The sequence below is a fragment of the Crinia signifera genome, chromosome 3 (assembly GCF_055691185.1).
Source record: "Crinia signifera chromosome 3, ASM5569118v1, whole genome shotgun sequence".
In the NCBI taxonomy this organism is placed as follows: Eukaryota; Metazoa; Chordata; class Amphibia; order Anura; family Myobatrachidae; genus Crinia; species Crinia signifera.
The window spans coordinates 68,552,906-68,572,696 of NC_139219.1; the positions used below are offsets into that span (position 1 = coordinate 68,552,906).

Sequence of the window (19,791 nt, forward strand, 5' to 3'; positions counted from 1 at the left end):
CTAGCTACTGTACACCTACTATCTTACTGTACTACCTAATGTACACCGACTAGCTTACTGTACTACCTACTGTACACCTACTAGATACAGATGTTTGATGTAGATACATCTAGCCTCCATTCTCCTGAATCAGCCCTTCTAGTCACACTATTCCATGGTGCAACTTTGTAGCATCGGTCGACTTTCTTGTGACTTTTTCCATTAAAATGCATGTTGTTTATAAAACTTAGCGCATAGGACGCAACCTTTGAGCTGCTAGTCGCAAATATGTGAATCCCTGCGATTGTCTCCCGCAGCTGCATTCCCCGTAGGGTACTATAGGGAATACATTGCTGCCAGATATATCAATATCGGGAATGCAAAGCATTTCTGATATAGGCCCCCGCTGCTACAGCAATCTTCTGATTGCAATAGCCTACATATAGGGCCCGATTCAGACCAGCTCACTGAGCTGAAAGTGTTCGTAGCCCAGTGAGCAGATAGCCATTGCCCCGCCAAGTGCACTCCCCCCACACGGCCCCCGCACCTGCTCGCAATGCTGAGTGATCCAGGACTCGCTCAGCACTGCAAAAGCCATGTGGGAGAAGGAGGCCGCTGCTGTAGTTAGCAGCCCTCCCTCCCAACGGCAGGGGAATGCCTGCTTTTTTGAGGGATGCCGAGAAAACGCCAGCGGCATTCCCCCAAACATCCGCCTTTGGGCGGATAGGTCACGCATGCAGAATGCATACCGGGCACATGCACAGTTGTTCAATAATCGCTTGGTCTGTGAATTTGCATCCTGGCGACCGGGTCTGAATGATTCCCATAGTTCCAGCAGGGTTCCCCTAAGAACCCCCGCGCCGGTAGTGGCCCCTGTGCATGGCGGTCAGACCAACTGCGTATGCACAGAAGCCTCAGATGCACACTCAGCACATCACAGGGATAGACGCCTTTTGTAGCCCCTGTCTGTACCCTTTGATTCATTCACCCAATATGAACGCATTCTTCCCTGCATTCCTGGGTGCTAATGTTGCGCCCCAATCGGCTATTATTGATTAATGGTCACCTATATGTCATAACAAAATGTTAGAATATTTAGTTCTTTTTATATTTAAAGGTTTATTTCTTCTGGGTAGGAATCATTGCTTAAATTAAAAGAAGCAGAAGCAGCACAGGCCTCTCTGCAGGCAGAATGTGACCAGTATAGGACCATTCTCGCCGACACGGTGAGTTGTTTCTTATCACTACAGTTCCAACTAGTGCATTATTGCTGATCCCAAATAAAGGACATTATCTGATTTCATATGTATTTGACATTTGACTGTCGTATGCAATTTCTTTTTATTTTATGCCTGCTCCCATTTCCTAAGAGTTTGCTGCATATCTGTATGGCCATTAAAGCAACATATTTTAAAGGCATTTTTTTATTATTATACTTCCCGCTCTAGTTACTACAAACCTATACACTCAATATTTTAGGTTCAGCTGCCGTTCTATTCTTCATTGCATTGATACATTCTCTAACTTTGCTGTGTAAATTGGTAATACAGGTATGACTGGAATATGACTATTGGGAACTGATGACAGATATGTCCTCATACAAAGAGGCGCCTGGGCCCACCCACAGCTAAAGATGCTGCACACTATTTATCGATTGTGTAATACTGGCCGAACTCGGTTTTTTTTTTTAAACCATGCCTTGTAAAGATTGGCCCTTTAAAATAAAAGTCCTTCCTGAGCTGTCCTTTTTCAGGAAATTAAGCAATTAACAATAAGGCCTTAATCACAGTGCTGCAGTTTGTTTGGTCCTGAATCTTTAACAGGGTGGTGTATTCAACTACATATTTTGTAATGAGGTCAATACAGAATGACAGGGATTAATGTTCAATTTCCCTATCCCCCAACAGTTTAAATGATTTTGAATCCCCAATCTTAAAAATATGGAATCCCCAATCCCAACTGAAAATGGTAGCGATCAGTATATCAGGGATTTTTTTTAAATTCTTGATAGGGATTGGTTTTCCCATCACGGACCACCATTATGCAGCATGTACCAGCAGCTTCCAACAGATATTAGCAGAGTGTAGCAGAAGTATAACACATAATATTTATACAGCATGTTCCTATAACATAGATAATAAGTATCCCCCTGTGTAATCTGTACCCTCCAGTATCCTGTGGTAACAAAACCTCTGCCCATGTTTGGTCACCTGCACCGACCTTCATTGGTTATCACATGATAGTAAATATCTATTCCTGGCTTTAAGTGACAGAAACCATTAATTGTAGCTGATCTTTCAGTATACAGTAGAACGCCCCCCCCCCCCCTACTAGCTTCTGCAGCAAAGAGGAGAATTGTTCTAAGACAGCACTTGCTATTGGTTACTGCTGGCACCACATGGAATATCTAGGAAGAATTGCTGAGCTCTGTTCTGGCCAGGAGTGACTTTAAGGAGTGACTTTACAGGATGTTACAGTATGCTCCTAGTTCAGGTACCCTGGGAACTGTAATGCAAACAATCTGGCATTGCTCTAGTCACCGGCTAGTAGGGCAGAAATTGTAATCGCAAGCCAACTTGGTTAAACATGCCCATACACTGTACAATGTAATGGGTGCAATGCAATGCGGGCCTCCGTGTGCATCACACAGCACAAAAAGTATGTGCTGTACATACTTTCTGTACTAGATTGCATCTTATTGCATTGCAAAACGTATGCGATGCGATCTAGTCCAAATTGCATACAATAATTGAACAGTGTATGGGCACCTCATCAAGATTTTGTAGAGCCCTGAAGTAAAGAGAAACCGTAGCACTACATTTTATGACCGTTACCTTGGGGGAGATGTATCAAACCTTCTAAAAAGGACAGGTGAAGACGTTGCACATAGTATCCAATCAACTTTAACATATTTATCTAGTACATTCCATAAAGGGATAGCTACTGTAGAAGCTTATTCTCATCGGTCCTATTTTCAAGGTTTGATACATCTCGAGTGTGTAGGTATTCATGGTTGATGAAAGGTGTCTTTTGATGATAATCTTTTGTATTACTTGCCCACATAAAAAGATTTCTGTTCTTTTCATGATCATAGGAAGGAATGCTGAAAGACCTACAGAAGAGTGTGGAAGAAGAAGAACTGGTGTGGAAAGCAAAGTTAGAAGCATCTGAGGAAGAGCTCAGGAAGGTCTGTACTGATCTACTATCATTCACTGAAAAATCCTCTTTATGGTCCAAACACTATTAATAGTTCATTAAGCTTTCTGATCCCTGTTCTGTTCTCACTGACGCTACACCCAGCTCACACACACATGCACTGCTCACTGACACCACAACCAAGCTCACACACACTCTGCTCACTGACACTACACCCAGCTCACACATACACTCTGCTCACTGACACTACACCCAGCTCACTGACACTACACCCAGCTCACACATACACTCTGCTCACTGACACTACACCCAGCTCACACATACACTCTGCTCACTGACACTACACCCAGCTCACACACACACTCTGCTCACTGACACTACACCCAGCTCACACACACACTCTGCTCACTGACACTACACTGAGCTTACACACATGCACTGCTCACTTACACCACAACCAAGCACACACATACACTCTGCTAACTGACACTACACCCAGCTCACACACACACTCTGCTCACTGTCGCTACACCCAGCTCACACACATGCACTGCTCATTGACACCACAACGAAGCTCATACACACACTGCTTACTGACACTACACCCATTTCACACATACACTCTGCTCACTAACACTACACCATACTTGCCTACCTGATCCTCTCCATGAGGGAGAAAATGCTCTGCTCCTGGACTTCCCTGGTAATGTATGATTGCCATCACCTGTGGTGAAACACCTTTCTTATCAATTACTTAGCTCCCCACAGGTCATGGCAATCATACATTACCAGGGAAGTCCAGGAACAGAGCATTTTCTCCCCCATGGAGAGGGTCAGGTAGGCAAGTATGCATTACACCCAGCTCACACATACACTCTGCTCACTGACACTACACCCAGCTCACACATACACTCTGCTCACTGACACTACACCCAGCTCACACATACACTCTGCTCACTGACACTACACCCAGCTTACACATACACTGCTCACTGACGCTACACCCAGCTCACACACATGCACTGCTCACTAATGCTATACACAGCTCACACTAAATAAGAATCAGCAGATTTATACCTGTTTCTTAAGCAGACTTTCTTTTTGTATAGTCGCACATCCAAATTAAGTCTTTAGAAGAACAAGTGGAAAGGCTGAAATCAGACCTACAAACTACAGACCAGGTATGATCATAAAGATCATTACTATTTTATGTGTTCTTTACTCTACTACACGTGTCTGTCCTCTTATGTGAGAAATACAGGAATGTTGCAGGATTTATTTTTTATATTTTGAAAGTAATGTATACTGAGCAGATCACACAAGAATACATTGAAGAAAAAAAAAAAAGAAAAGGACCTTATGAACTTTGTTCTGGTTCACATGCAGCGCTGCGTGTGATTTAAAGCCCGCCCACTGTTTGCATTGTCACCACTCCCCTTTGCACGGTGTATTCGCCTGCTTGGCTGGGAATGGATGTTTTGCATAAACATCCAATCGCGGCCTAGGGGGCGAGGACCAGCTCATAAGAGGGTCGGTTGGTCGCCAACCTTTGATTGACGTGGAATGTGCACGCAAATTTAAGACACTCTCAGGTGCCATAGCTTTGCGTGCACCCTGTGAGAGGGCAGGGCGGGCAGCTGACCTCCGGTGATGTCAGGTGCCCACCCCCGGCAGTCACGTCACTGCCTGATTTCCCATGGGCACGTCTATCCACCACTGTTGGGTGCAAACGGGACGGGAAACTTGCAGTTCACACCCTGCGTCTGCACATGAGCATAATTGCGTATGCGCAGACGCAAAACATTGCTCACCCGTGCGAATTTGAGACACATATAGGGCGCCGACCATCAAATGATTTCTCCTGCTGCGGGACATGCGAGGGGATGTCACAACACATCCCCTTGCATGGTTGCAAAGGAATATGGGGGGGGGGGGTGTTTCTGCGCGGCGGGCACTCTGGGGGACTCGGCTTTGCAGCTTTCAGAGTCAACCAGAATCAGGGCCATAGTCTCTGGGTATGGCTGGTAGCACATACATACAGCTTCTGTATATATGAATTGACTTTACACATATATTGGGAAAATCATAAAAGGGTAACAATACATTTAATAAACCATTTGACCATGGGAACATTCATATTTATAAAAATATATAATAAAAAGCAGTTGCAGTAATAAAGGACACTGTCCTCACTGTCCGTTCCTATGTAAACCTGGAATCATATGCACCGTCTCAAGGGTGTATATAATTACCATTCACCTGTTTGGATAAAGGGATCAAAGTTCTTTATGGTAAGTGAAAACTCCTCTTCATGAATGGGGAAAGTGGCACAGAGTCCTTTTGTATATCCAAATGGTGAAGGCGTGAAAAGAAACAGCTGCTTGCGGACTTGAGAAAGGATTCTGGTCTGCCCAGGCTGGTTCGGGCAGTATTCAAAGGCTGAGGATCATGCTGTGACTTGTAGTCCCCCTGACATGTTTTGGCTGTAAGGCAGCTTCTGTATATATCCTTAACAACCAATAGCACCTCTAGAATGCTAACCATGTGAGCACCTCTAGAATGCTAACCATGTGAGCAGGACCTTCTCGTCCTCTGTAGTCTCCAAATATGTAGTCTGTATATAATCATTATGCTTATGTATAAAGTTGAGAGAGTCTGTAACTATCCTGTCTGACAACCCATATACTGGGCGGTATTCAATGAGCCTGATTCGCCAGGTTTTATGGCGAATTTGTGCTGTTTGGCGAATTTCTGTCAAAAACGGTGAATCACCCTATTCAATGACCACATGGCGAATACATTTGAAGGTTTTTTTCGCCATGATTCACCAAGTAGCAATCGCTATCTTTTTATGGTGAAGTGGAATGTGAACTTTTAAAATAAAGTGTTTTGTTTTTTACATTTGGTGTCAAAAAATCAGGAATTTTATTCTGAGGAGGGGCATGCTATTTTCATTCATGTGCTGTAAGCACATGAATATATATTTAATTTTAAAAATAATATTTTTTTTTTTATTTTATTTTTTACACAGCATCCAGCAGGTGGCGCCAGAGCGGAGCCGCTCATTACATATTCATATATTCACTGCACGATCATTACGATCCTGTGTAGTGAATATACGCTCGCCTGCTGGCACCCCCGGGGGGGCAGCCTGTGCTGCCTGGCACCCGGGGAGCACACCTAACCCCCCACAAAGGTCTGGGCTAGGCAGAGAGACTACCATCTCTCTGCCTGGCACCGTCCTGAGGCTCCCTGCGGCGCTCATATTCGCCAGTCAGGGGCTCGCTGCCCCCGACTCGTTGAATACCGGAGCCCGCCGGCTCCGGAACGTGGCGAATGTGCAGCGAATCCAAAAAAGGATTCGCTGCACCTCGCAGGTATTCACATTGAATACCGCCCACTGTGTGATTTGGCTGCACTGTGTACTACAGAACCCTTGTAGCTCCACATACAGAAAGAATAATAATAATATATATATATATAATTCAGAGTACAAAGGGTTACAGATATTTTGTGTCTTTGTTTCAGCTGAAGGAATGCATTGCTCTGATGGAGGCCCAGCTGGAGACACAGATGAACACATCTAGCACAGAATGTCAGACCTACTCTCAGGAGGTGGAGAGTGTATGTATCTTGTAGCTGAAATAGTGCACATCTGGTCATGTAAGCAGTGGACTATTATATTCTACTAGCTACAGTCGAACTAAGCTGCCGTACAAAATGGTTCGATTAGAAACCGTGTAGAAAAGTAGTAAGCTGTACTGCCATACCTTTCTTTATATATTGGACATTGCTTGTGACACTGTCTACTTATCTATTGATCCAAGTCTTGGATCAGTACATATTGGCCTTTATTCATGTTCACTCGCAAGGGCAAATTCCTTCTCAAATGGACAAAACCATGTGCAATGCAGGTGGGGCGGATGTAACATGTGCAGAGAGAATTAGATTTGGGTGGAGTTTTACTTCAAAGTGATATCTAATTGCAGTGTAGAAATAAAGTAGTCAGAATTTTCCCTGCACAGAAACAAAAACAACTCACCCAAATCTAAATCTCTGCACATGTTACATCTGCCCCACCTGCAGTGCACATGGTTTTGTCCATTTGAGAAGGAATTTGCCTTTGCGGGTGAACCAGAATAAGGGCCATTGTGTACTGTTGAAGCTTTGGGTACTAGAGATCGTTTTTTTCATTGTTTTACATATTTGTCATTCAAAGTAAATACGCCACATATTGAGTCTTCTAGCAGACTTTTTTTTGTACCTTATCGGACACATCTTTATGATATACAAGTTTAAGTTTAAATCAGGAGCACGTTGTGTGTAGGGAAGCCAATCCCGGGGCATTTTTTCAATCCCGGAATTCGGAATTGAAAAATGCCCAATCCCGGGATCCCCGGGATCCCGTGATTGGCTTCCCTACTATTAAAAACCCACCTCGGCCGCCCCGCATATTTACTTACAGATGCGTGGTGCGGCCGGGTGGGTGGGCGAGATGGGGTGAAGGAGCCCGGGCTGGTCCGCTGGTGGCCCGGTGTGCCGGCATGTCAGCTGCTGGGCTGGCGGGCTGGTCCGGGGACAGGACGGCTGGGCGGGCTGATCCAGGGACAGCCCGGGCTGGTCCGCTGGTGGCCCGGTGTGCCGGCAGGTCCGCTGCTGGGCGGGCTGGTCCGGGGACAGGATGGAGGCAGACAGCCTGTGCGGCCTGAGAAGCGTGACCTCTGACGTCATCATGCTGCGCAGAGCCGCACTGCCCGGGACGGGAGAAGCCGGGCAGCTGCTGAGCACCCGCTCAGACGCTGCCCGGCATTAGACTGCGCATGCGCAGTCTAATCCCGAAATTGAAATCCCGGTGTTTTGGGGGCCAAATCCCGGGATCCCGCGGATCCCGATCCCGGGATTGGCCACCCTAGTTGTGTGTACAGAATGGTTTCTGTTACGGAATACTTTCAAAAACATTATGGATATTTTGCAATGTGTATAATTTTGCTATGTAGTGTTAATATATTGTGACTTGTGCACTCTTCAGTATATTATAACTGTTTTTCTATTACTGTAGCTGAGACAGCTATTGTCAGAATCACAGGAGCACTTAGAATCTACGAAGTCAGAAGCCAGAAAACAGAGCAAAGAGCTTTCTTTGGTAATTTCTACACTAGAATTTCCTTTACCTGCTACTTTTAAGCCATGTACTAATACATGGGTCTTCAAACTGTGGCCCTCCAGATGTTGTGAAACTACAAATCCCAGCATGCCTTACCACAGTTTTGCTGTAAAGGAGTGTTAAAACTGTGGCAAGGCATGCTGGGATTTGTAGTTTCACAACATCTGGAGGGCCACAGTTTGAAGACCCATTTACTAATATGTACTAAATGTAGCTTATATACCTACTAGTAAGCCCGCTCGAAGCAAATGCTTTGAAAACGAGTCTGCTACCTTGTGATTACCTCTGTGTTTGTGCATTTTTGAGAGACTGAAGCGTACTGGCGTGCCTTCTGTGGTTGATCGAGAATGTCCTCCTGCGAACTGCTAACGTATGGCAGAAATGACATACATTTGTTATGTTCAGAACTGCTTTCTGCAATATGCGAGCATGTGAACCCTACTTCCTGAATGTATCGTGTGCTGCATTTTGTCGTATGGCTAAATACAGTACAGTTTATGCATTGGCCGGTCAAGTACTATATACACACTACACACAGCCATAACATAGTGAGTGTTACAGATGTGGTGGTCTTCAAGTACTGAAATCATTGTCCCCTGGCAGGAAATACTCATCGTACTGGTACTTACTACGGGGAAGAGAGTTGGGTTTCCAACGTGAACAACCATTTTATTTTTTACCTTGCTTGAAAAAATGTCTTGAATGAGATTTTCTCTTATTTTTCAGCTCAGACAGCAGCTTAGTGAAATGCAGAATCATGTGCATGACAGAGAGTCTCATGGCCCACAGGATCAGCAGGTACTGTATGAGCTGCATCATCCACTCTGCATGTACTCTGTTCTTGTGGTGATTATCCTGGGTGATGTTTCATAGGACCTCATGACACTCCTAGAAGTACATTTGTTGCAACATTGTGATGTCATGTGTTCAGGGGGCCGGGCCAGCACAGGTTGCCCCGCCTCTCTGTTACAGTGCTGCTTTATAGGCATTCCCCAAATAATTATCAACTCTACGCCCATTAAATAATGTTTATATGCACTTATCCAGCCTGCAGTTCAGCACGGATTGTGCAGTGTGGTATATACAGTTGAAACATTACGGTCTCCATCTCCTTGCTCCCAACCTGCAAGGCAATGATGTGATGGATATACAGCTATCCCAAGTCTCAGTTACTATGGTCCTTATTCTGGTTCACTCTTAGAGACAAATTCCTTCTCAAATGGACACAACCATGTGCACTGCAGGGGGGCAGATGTCACAGGTGCAGAGAGATTTGGAGAGAGAGGGGTTGGAAGACCCGCACCATAAATTTACTGAAAGTGATATTTTTATATCTAGTGGGTGGTTAGATGCCCGCCTGACAGGAATTTTATCCAAATATAGTTCCTGACTGGCTAGGGTGCTGTCCCCTGATTTGGTATTATACAATGTGAAGAGAAGAAAGAGAAGAAATCAGGTTTTATAGGACGCACTCCTCACCCACATTGTCTCTTTGAGACTTTTTATAAAATCTTACCTACAATTAGGTGTATATTTTATTTGTGTATCTTCACACGTTGGGCCAACAGGCCATCTTTACAATAAAAAATATTCAATTTTAGACAAATTTAAGACAATTAATAAAATTGAATATTTTTTATTGGCCTGTTGGCCCAACGTGTGAAGAATTAGATTTGGGTGAGTTATTTTGTTTCTGTGCAGGGAAAATACTGACTGCTTTATTTCTACACTGCAATATAGATCTCACTTTGAAGACAAACCTCACCCAAATCTAATTCTATCTGCACCTGTGACATCTGCCCCACCTGCAGTGCACATGGTAATGTCTATTTGAGAAGGAATTTGCCTCTAAGAGTGAACCAGAATAAGGCCCAATGTGATGTGTGTTATGTTGTATCACATTATATTACTAGCCACTATAACGTGCTGACAAAGTCTATGTGAGCTGCACGAACAGGCAGGTCTGCACAGCTTTTACAGGGAAATGTACAATGGGCAGTGTCTGCCTCTGTCCCCATCCACTTAAATATATATTTGTCATATTAGTATATTGTGAATAAATTAAATTTTATTTTCACTAGCTACATATTACTATTTGTTCACTGGAAACGTTAACTTAGCCAGATAAATAAATTAAATTTACATTGATTCAGATATACTATAAGATTACTGTAAGATTATGTTGCACATTAACATATATTTGTCAATATTTTATACCCAGCTGAAGGTTCCACAACCAAGTTTTGATGAACATATTGAACAGCACACTATAGCAGAACAACTGGAAGAGGTGACAATGTTTAATAAACTGCATATTTGATAATATAAAAATAATATTTTCATGTAACCGTGCACACAAATGTAAGTACATACGTGTGTGTGTGTATTTATGTATATGTGTGTGTATATATTTATATATATATATATATATATATATATATATATATATAAGTATGTGTGTGTGTGTATATATAAATATAATATATATATATATATATATATATAGTTGAAGAAAGAGACTGGCACTCGGAGGTCTTGGTGAAAACGTGTATTCACAACAAGTGAAAAAACATTTTTTCACTTGTTGTGAATACACGTTTTCACTAAGACCTTTGAGTGCCAGTCTCTTTCTTCAACTAGCCATTCCATTGGATGGGCACCGGGGCGGATGACATATTGGAATGAGTGCCGGACCGCATTGCTATCTATATATATATTTTGCTGCCTGATGACGGACTGAATTAAACCGGTCCGAAACGTTGCAATGCACCCAGTGTGTATGTGAGTTCTTTCAGAGAGTTGAGGCGAGTGCCGGAGATAGTGGGAATATATATATATATATATATACACACATATATATAGCAGTACATTTGTTCAGCACTCCGGACAATAAGGAATAAACCGCAGTGCCTTCCTTCGCAGTTTTTGTATAGAAGGTGTCCAGGGGCTTGCAGTGGGGCTCCTGGCAATAAGGCGGCACTCACGGGTTTGGGTTTCAAAACGAAGTTATATTTTGCAGTGTCAGATGACTTATGACGAACTTCTGACACTGCAAAATATAACTTCGTTTTGAAACCCAAACCCGTGAGTGCCGCCTTATTGCCAGGAGCCCCACCACAAGCCCCTGGACACCTTCTATATATATATATATATTAATATATATATATATATTAATATATATTAGTGTGGAGAAGCGGCACTCACGGGTCTTTTTCTTGTGTGATTCTTGTGAATGGGGGTGGAGTAAGGGATCGTATGGGTCATGGTCAGGCCCAGAAAGACCTGACCATGAGACAGATAGTGGCTAAATGGGGTTATTCTTATCCATTCGCTCCCCTGTGTTTGTGCAGGGGAGGGATGGTCAGCAACTGCGCATGTGCAGCTGCATTGTGCAAACGGGCATGACCAATTGCTTATTCGCTGGTGTCTTAGAGCGAGTGCTGTAGAAATCATTCATTGGTCGCCGACGCAAGGCGGCGAATGGATGTTTATGATAAACATCCATTTGCATGCGTGTGGGGATATTCGGCGTGTGAGCGGGGGCGGGTGTTTCCGTGGGCAGCGCATAGATGAACAGCAAAGCTGAGAATTTCGCAGCTTCGCGTGTCAATCAGAATCACCCCCAAAGTGTAAGCAGACACAACCCATTAAATCCGCTCATAGTCTGCATAGATGGGGACCATAACACTATGGTGGGATTTATCAAAGCTTGGAAAGTGATAAGGATCAACCAATCAGCACCTGCCATGTTACAGGCTGTGTTTGAACAATTACATTTACAAATGTATTTGTTGGTTCTTACACCTGTATGAGTTTCATGATTATTGCTTTGTATTTTTGTGTTACTTTGTATTTTATGTTGTTCGTTTATCAAATCTTTGCAGTGATCACATGACTTATCTTATTTTTCTTATGTTTAAAAGGAACAGAAATCCATGCACAGTTTGCAGCAAGAGTTGGAGAAACTGAAAACTGCAGAAGAGACCTCTAGCGGCACAGAGGAATCTCAGCAGTTGAAGGTTAGGATGATTCTATGCTTTTGCTCTTTCACCTTTTTACACAATAAAAGTCACTACCCTGTATGAGAACTTCTGACATGTGGATTTCAGCAGTGGATTTAGCTGGGTGTGGTATAGCGGGTGACAGTCGGGCTTCCGGTGGTCAGTATACCGACACAGCAATACCGACCGCCGGTACTCAGACAGTAGGGTGATTGCATTGAAGCCCCTTGCTGCGTTCGCCACGCTACATGCTTGGTGGCTCTCTGCACTCACCACAGGTTCTATTCTCCCTCTATGGGGCCGTATACCTCCACGAGGGAGAATAGCCCCTATAAGTCTGAATCCCAACTGTCGGGCAACTAACAGTTGGGATCCCGATGTTGGCATACTGAACTTCAGAATCCTGACTGTCGGGTATGTAACAGTTGGGATCCCGATGTCGGTATACTGAACTTCAGAATCCCGACTGTCGGGTATGTAACAGTTGGGATCCCGATGTCGGTATACTGAACATCAGAATCCCGATTGTCGGGCATGTAACAGTTGGGATCTCGATGTCGGTATACTGAACATCAAAATCCCGACTGTTGGGCATGTAACAGTTGGGATCCCGCTGTCGGTATACTGAACATCAGAATCCCGACTGTCGGGTATGTAACAGTTGGGATCCCGATGTCGGTATACTGAACATCAGAATCCCGACTGTCGGGCATGTAACAGTTGGGATCCCGATGTTGGCATACTGAACTTCAGAATCCTGACTGTCGGGTATGTAACAGTTGGGATCCCGATGTCGGTATACTGAACTTCAGAATCCCTACTGTCGGGTATGTAACAGTTGGGATCCCGATGTCGGTATACTGAACATCAGAATCCCGATTGTCGGGCATGTAACAGTTGGGATCCCGATGTCGGTATACTGAACATCAAAATCCCGACTGTTGGGCATGTAACAGTTGGGATCCCGATGTCGGTATACTGAACATCAGAATCCCGACTGTCGGGCATGTAACAGTTGGGATCCCGATGTCGGTATACTGAACATCAGAATCCCAACTGTCGGGCATGTAACAGTTGGGATCCCGATGTCGGTATACTAAACATCAGAATTCCGACTGTAGAAAAATCATCTGGCACCCATTAAGTTTATCCCACACATGTAGCTGTATACATCTAAGTAATAACCAACAGTGCCCATGGTGGCTTGGGACTTTCAGCACCTAATAATATATATGTAATATATAGTTTCCTAGGGCAGAGGTTTGCAAACTGTGTAGCTGACAGAATGTTGTGATCGATAGTAAGTACTATCCCAGCATTTACACGTCTGCAAGCAAAGGGTTAGAGGGATTTGTGTAGCTTTACTAACTTCCTGTTTTACCAATATATTTATTAACATTCAAGGTGTGATTTGCCTGAAGTTATATGCCTTGTGGCTTGCTGCATACACTGTGATGTATGGATAATATAAACTCACTTTTGTTATTTGACATAGGAGAACCTGGTCACACTGGAGTCCTACTAACTTACAGTAGATGGTATTTCTCTATAATGTTCCCAACTCCTTGTCATATCACATTTCTTTGAGACCATACAATGCGTAATGGAGTAAAGCATGTGAGCAGGCAAATCACACCTGTATTTCCTACATGCTACTGGATATAACTAACAATGTCCTTCACTGGCATTGTTGTAGGAGAGACTTGACAAGGAAAAAAAACTAACACGGGACTTAGGTCAAGCCGCTAACAAACTGTTACAGCTCTTGAAGGCTTCTCAGGAACAACTAACTAAGGAAAAAGAGCACAATAAACTGCTACAAAGCCAACGCCAAGTGACGGTACTAATAACTCTCCTCTCTCACTATCCTCTCCATTCCTACTAAGCTGACTAACACTACTAATTGGATCTGTCTCTCAGCTAAGAAACTCTCTACTCTTATAGTAAATGGTCTCATGTTCACGTAATAAGGTGACCCAAATCTGCACGCACAATGAACATAGCCATGTATGGGCTTATCCAATACTTAGCTCATCAATTCACTAGGAATTAGTATAAATGGGAAATATCATCATTCATTAAATTGTGCAGAAACTATGAAAATAAGGGCCTGATTCTGGTTGACTCAGTAAGCTGCAATGATCGCAGCTTTCCGAGTCCTAGAGTGCCCCCCCCGCCACAGTATCCCGGTTATGAAAACACATCCCCTCGCATGAGCCCGCTGCAGGAGAAATCATTCGATGGACGGCGACCATTGAATGATATCTCCTGGGCTTGCAAATATAAGTCAGCGGAGACTGACACTGTGTATTCGCAGACTCCTGATCCGATGCGCACGAGACTACATATCGGAATTTGAGGAAAATAGCATAAGATATGGCACTTTTCACACAATTTATCGGCCCAGTGAGTGGAAATCGTGTGAAAAAGGGCTATATGGTACTAGTGTATGGGCACCTTTACTATTGTCCATTGGGACTTGTTCCATGTTTGATCACGCTATGTTCACAATCTATTCTGGTGTAAGGGTCACTGAAGAAACATACCGATTTAGCTCCCGTCACTCCGCATGACTTCTTATGTTCAGTATGGGCAGGTTATGACAGGAGAAGATGCTTGGGAAAACCTTTAATTATAGTAATATCTGCCTAATGACGCTGTTCTGTATCTTTTTCTGTTTTCTAGGAACAAGAAGACAATATCGATAGTGGAACATCTGTTTGATTATTTTGGATTGTTTTTTAATTATTTTTTAACCAAAATGCCTTAAACATTCCTTTTTTTGAAAGATTCAATATTAATATTTTAGAGAGCCAAAATACGCCAAAAGATAATGTTTTCAATAAAATAATACACACTATTTTTGTTAATCTGAACAAAATACATTCCATGAAAAAACCACTGACTGTGTCAGTACGCCATACCCATACATCTACCTTCCGGACTGGCAGGCGATGAAGAGATCATTGGGGTTATAAAAAGGGACAAACTGAGTCCCCGATGTATGAATCTGTGCAATTTCTGTATTGTTTCTATTTTGGAGTGATCGATGTATGGAAGAACCTAAACTAGGCAGTAATATGATGAAATTGCATTATTATTATTATTATAACTGGTCTCCAGTATAAAATCATGTGAATTATTGGTTGCCTAAATGCCATTAAAATATTGATGTAGCCATGAAATATCTCTTGTCTTTTTCATCTTGTGTCTCTGACTTAAGATGGTCACACACCTAAAGATTATCTTACCAACTATCTAACTAGCTGGCTGATTGGAATGAATATCTGGTAATGTAGTGGAGCAAATAAAGAAAAAAACGATGAAAATAGTAATTCAGATAAATTCGGAAAATCAAATGCTCCAATTTTGGGGTCCAAATATGCTGTTGAACATATCAGACATTTGGGAAGGGGGGGGGGGGGGGGGGTAATTCAATCTCTGCCACTATTTCCAACGAGGGAATTAGGCGGGCCCCTATTCTTGTGCGACAGCATTGAAGAGGCAGATTGTAAGATCGGGCCCGTTTTGTCGATTACGGCCATGAATTGTTGCAATCATGGCCGAATCTCGACAATCCACGGCCGTTTACGCGGCCACGCCCCCTTATCGCCGATCACCAAGCAGAACATTGAATACCACCTGTCACGCAAAACAAAAACGGGCCAGGGTCACAGCTGTCGGGACGAATTGACAGTTGTGACCCGTGATTGAATTCCCCTCTTGGAGAGTATCTTAAAAAGAAAACTGTTCCAAATGTGTTCATATAATAATTGAAATCACAGTTCTTCTATGTTCCTTCTGTTCATGGTAGAGCACAGAAAGAACGTGCACGTGCACCGCATATGCAATGTGTGGACTGAGGACTGAGCTAGCATTCTCCAATTTACTCACATGGGGTTCCAGGCACTATATAAAAAGTTAACACACGTGTGAGAGGTTCTATTCTTATAGTAATGATGAGTTATGCAATCTATAGCGGAGATAAAAATGCAAAAATAAACATTTACATTTTTTTTTATTCTTGGTTGCGGATTGAATTCACTAAGATCTCCAGTCCAAACTGCGCTAAAATTACATCCATCCAAAACTATAGTACTTGAGATCTGGGCGGAATATTACTGCCCAGGATCGCAAGGTAAAATGCGATCACTTTGTCGGGATGTATCATCCTTGACAGTGCAGGGACAGGGCTCCAAAAATAGCCCGTCCCTGCGAAGCGCTGACCCGGAAGCCTGGGGGTCTGTGCATGCACGGTTGTGTGCTGAACCTCTGGCGACCCCGCTGACCCCGACGGCAGTGCGGTGTGGAGCCCATAGGCTACAATCGGCTATCGCCATCCCAGAATGGCGATTGCCCAGGGATGCGAAGCCGTGGTGCCCGATGTTGATACATCGGGCAGCTTCGCATCCCCCATAGAAACCTATGGGGGATGCGGCCGGCGGCGCTGCAGGGGGATCGCAGCAGTGATCGAACTTTCCTGCTGCGGTCCCCCTTTAATACATTCAGGGGATACTTCAAGGTTGCCTACCTGACCCTCTCCTTCAGGGAGAAAATGCTTTGGTTCTGGGCTTCCCTGGTAATGTACGATTGCCATCACCTGTGGTGAAACACCTTTCTTATCAATTACCTAGCTCCCCACAGGTGATGGCAATCATACATTATCAGGGAAGTCCAGGAACAAAGCATTTTCTCCCTGAAGGGGAGGGTCAGGTACGCAACCCTGGGATACTTAATATTTGCGGCTAACCCCCAAAAACGTGTGTTTTTCGGGGATCTATCCGCAAATATTACTTGATAAATGGGGACCATAGTCACTCATAGATTCGGGAGACACTCCCAGTCTCATGCATTAGCAAACCGTGAGTTTGCTTCCTTTCTCCACCCCCTCTGGACACACTGACACTGAAACATAAACTGCACATGCACCGAGGTGACGTCACACTGCCCACCCACCATTCCCGGCCACCCGGCATTTAGTTCCACAACCTTTGTAGAAAGGTCATACCCCTTTTTGGCAGGCACGTCGTAGGCAGTGATTGCAGTCTTAGCATACTGTAGTTCTGTAATAATCCCACATTAGGTTTTCCTACAAGTGCTTTATGTAGATTAGACAACCAGTAATTGTTTTTATTTTTTATTGATATAATGTCAAGATACAAGTGTGCTCATGCCTATAATTACACATTACCATAGGCAGTGCATGTAATATATATTAGTAAGCTGTGTAAAATATAAAAGTCTGGAAGTTTTATAGTAAAATATTTGAACTAAGATGCTACAGTATACACATGGCCTAAGGTGGACCAAAACCCCCCAAATATGTTAAAATTCTATATAAATGCAGACATCCATGTATGTGAGACTACAACATGTTATTTTATATTGGCTTGCATTTACAACTTTAACTAAGTAGCGCTTTTGTTATTAGGTATAAAATGTAAATGGGTAAATACAATGCAGTCATCGGAAATCATTTACAGTATGAATCACATTCGATATCTTTGCAAATTCTGAATGCACTCTCAGAATTGGGGAGGGGGGGGGGGGATTTGTGCAAATCAGGGTGCACAAGTCACGACAAGACCATAACCTCTTTTATACTGAGCAGCGGATGTTTTGTGTTTCATAAATGACCTCCAGTAATTTGGGGAATGTACCGAAGGAACATTTCCACAGAGATATGGCAGTGCTAAGTGAAAAACATATGAAAGATATTCTGCATAAACAACCGATCGGACACCTAAGAAAATCCAGCACATTCACCTTCCATTATAGCATATTAACATTTATTTGCAGAGGGTTTAGTTCTACTTTAGGCAGCTTTGCTTAACTTGCAGACTGTCTGTTACTGGCACTGTGCATCTATAAAAGGTGGCCCTCCAAAGATTTAATTTTGCCATTTGTAAGTTTCTGCGCCAGTTGGTCAACAGTAAGGTCATCTTGGCTGTGAAGCTCCCACTGTTTGTTGACTCCTAAAGAAAGAAAGAAAAATGTTTTATTGCCGGGAACAAGTCTTTCTGTAGAATAAAGAAAAGATGATTTTTGAAGCTGAACTGCAAACTAATCGATACAAATGTATTTGTGATAGGCCCACGTGATACTAAATGAATGAATTAATGATTTACCTATACTGGAGGAGATTCAACAAATATTCGAAAGAGATGACATTTTTTTACAGAAGGGGAAAGTTGATGCTTTGGTGTCTATGTACTAAGACTTTGGGGCCCACTTACTAAGGCTTTCATACACAATGCGATTTTTATTGTTCGTTTTATTAAAATACACATAAATATTTATACAATCTGCATTTAATGTGTTTAAAATGATATCATCACACAACTGGCTTATATCTTTCATATATATTATAGTGTAATAGCTTTGTGAATTTAAAATCTTTTACTTGTATGTGAAAAGTGAAAATTGGCCACTGTATATATTTGTAGTCCTTTGTAGGCACTGAGAAATATTTATTCTAAAGCCCTGTACACACTATGGGCCTTATGCTAGTTCACTCTTTCTGACAAAATCCTTCTTAAAGTGCGTACACATGGGGGAGATATATTGCTCAGCAAAATATTGCTAGCAATATATTGCTCAGTTTCTCCTTTTCATCAGCATCAGCTACCAGAGATGGTCGCTGATTAAAGGGAACCTCTGCCGGCAGTGCCGCAGAGGTAATCAGCTGGTCCGACCAGCGATTAGAATGGGGCTGAAAATGGGAGCGCGCACCCGGCGATTTATCGCCGGGGCACACTCCCATCACTGGCAATATGGTCGCCATTTTGTCAGAAAGAGTGAACTAGAATAAGGCCCTATGAGATATGTGGCACCACCAATATAGTTAACGATATTGACGGTGCTGCAAAACAAACAATTTGCACTAAAACACTGAATGTTATCTTTAATGATATTACTCCGCTCCACCACCGGGACCCCCGTCGAGCATGCAGACCGGCGATATTGTGATATTGTTTACATATGCCTGCATGTTTAGAACACATGGGGGTTTGTTAATGAGACAGTGGGTACAAACTGAATGATATGCATATAATATTGTTAACAAAATTGCTATCATGCAGATCGTTAATGAAGATTGGGTTGTGGACCTTATTCTGGTCCATGCGCACCAGTGCGAATTCGCACGGGTGCGCAATGTTTTACAACTGCGCATCCGCACTTCTTTGCATGCGCATGCGGCCACGGGGAACAGAATGTTTGCCGTGTACTTGCACACAACACTGCGGGCGGGGGGCATGGGGAGGTGACTGGGAAATGCAGCCATGGGAACTCCCAGTGTTTCATGGGCATTACCGTGAAAATGCTGCGCATACCCATGGTAATGAGCCAGTGACACGGGTGCCAGTGGGCGTTCAGCTGACATCACCAGATGTCAGCTGCCCTCCATGTTCCCCTCCAGAACACAGGCAATGCTAAGACACCTGAAAGTGTCCTAGTTTTGCATGTACCTTCCACATCATTTGATGGTCG

General features: G+C 43.3%; 2 protein-coding genes across 8 annotated transcripts in view; one reads left to right on the top strand and one right to left on the bottom strand.

Annotated features, from left to right (window-relative positions):
* Nucleotides 1–15,485, top strand: part of RRBP1 (ribosome binding protein 1) — an 89,101-nt gene extending 73,616 nt beyond the window's left edge. Inside the window, exons 15-23 of one of the 4 annotated variants that reach the window (XM_083175957.1) lie at nucleotides 1,116–1,205; nucleotides 3,074–3,166; nucleotides 4,245–4,316; nucleotides 6,664–6,759; nucleotides 8,195–8,278; nucleotides 9,026–9,097; nucleotides 10,521–10,589; nucleotides 12,229–12,318; nucleotides 13,997–14,513. In XM_083175957.1, coding sequence (XP_083032083.1) covers nucleotides 1,116–1,205; nucleotides 3,074–3,166; nucleotides 4,245–4,316; nucleotides 6,664–6,759; nucleotides 8,195–8,278; nucleotides 9,026–9,097; nucleotides 10,521–10,589; nucleotides 12,229–12,318; nucleotides 13,997–14,185 — 855 coding nt within the window. In that variant the 3' untranslated portion in view covers nucleotides 14,186–14,513. Of the gene's footprint in view, nucleotides 1–1,115; nucleotides 1,206–3,073; nucleotides 3,167–4,244; nucleotides 4,317–6,663; nucleotides 6,760–8,194; nucleotides 8,279–9,025; nucleotides 9,098–10,520; nucleotides 10,590–12,222; nucleotides 12,319–13,996; nucleotides 14,514–14,985 lie in introns of those variants that run through there. The other 3 variants (XM_083175956.1, XM_083175959.1, XM_083175958.1) reach the window with 3 other exon arrangements.
* Nucleotides 15,486–17,456: 1,971 nt separating this feature from the next.
* The window catches only part of DSTN (destrin, actin depolymerizing factor), a 29,574-nt gene continuing 27,239 nt past the window's right edge, over nucleotides 17,457–19,791 (bottom strand). For all 4 annotated transcript variants that reach the window (XM_083174626.1, XM_083174627.1, XM_083174623.1 and 1 more), the window contains exon 4: nucleotides 17,457–18,275. In XM_083174626.1, the coding sequence (XP_083030752.1) occupies nucleotides 18,166–18,275 (110 nt within the window). In that variant the 3' untranslated portion in view covers nucleotides 17,457–18,165. The remainder of the gene's footprint in view (nucleotides 18,276–19,791) is intronic.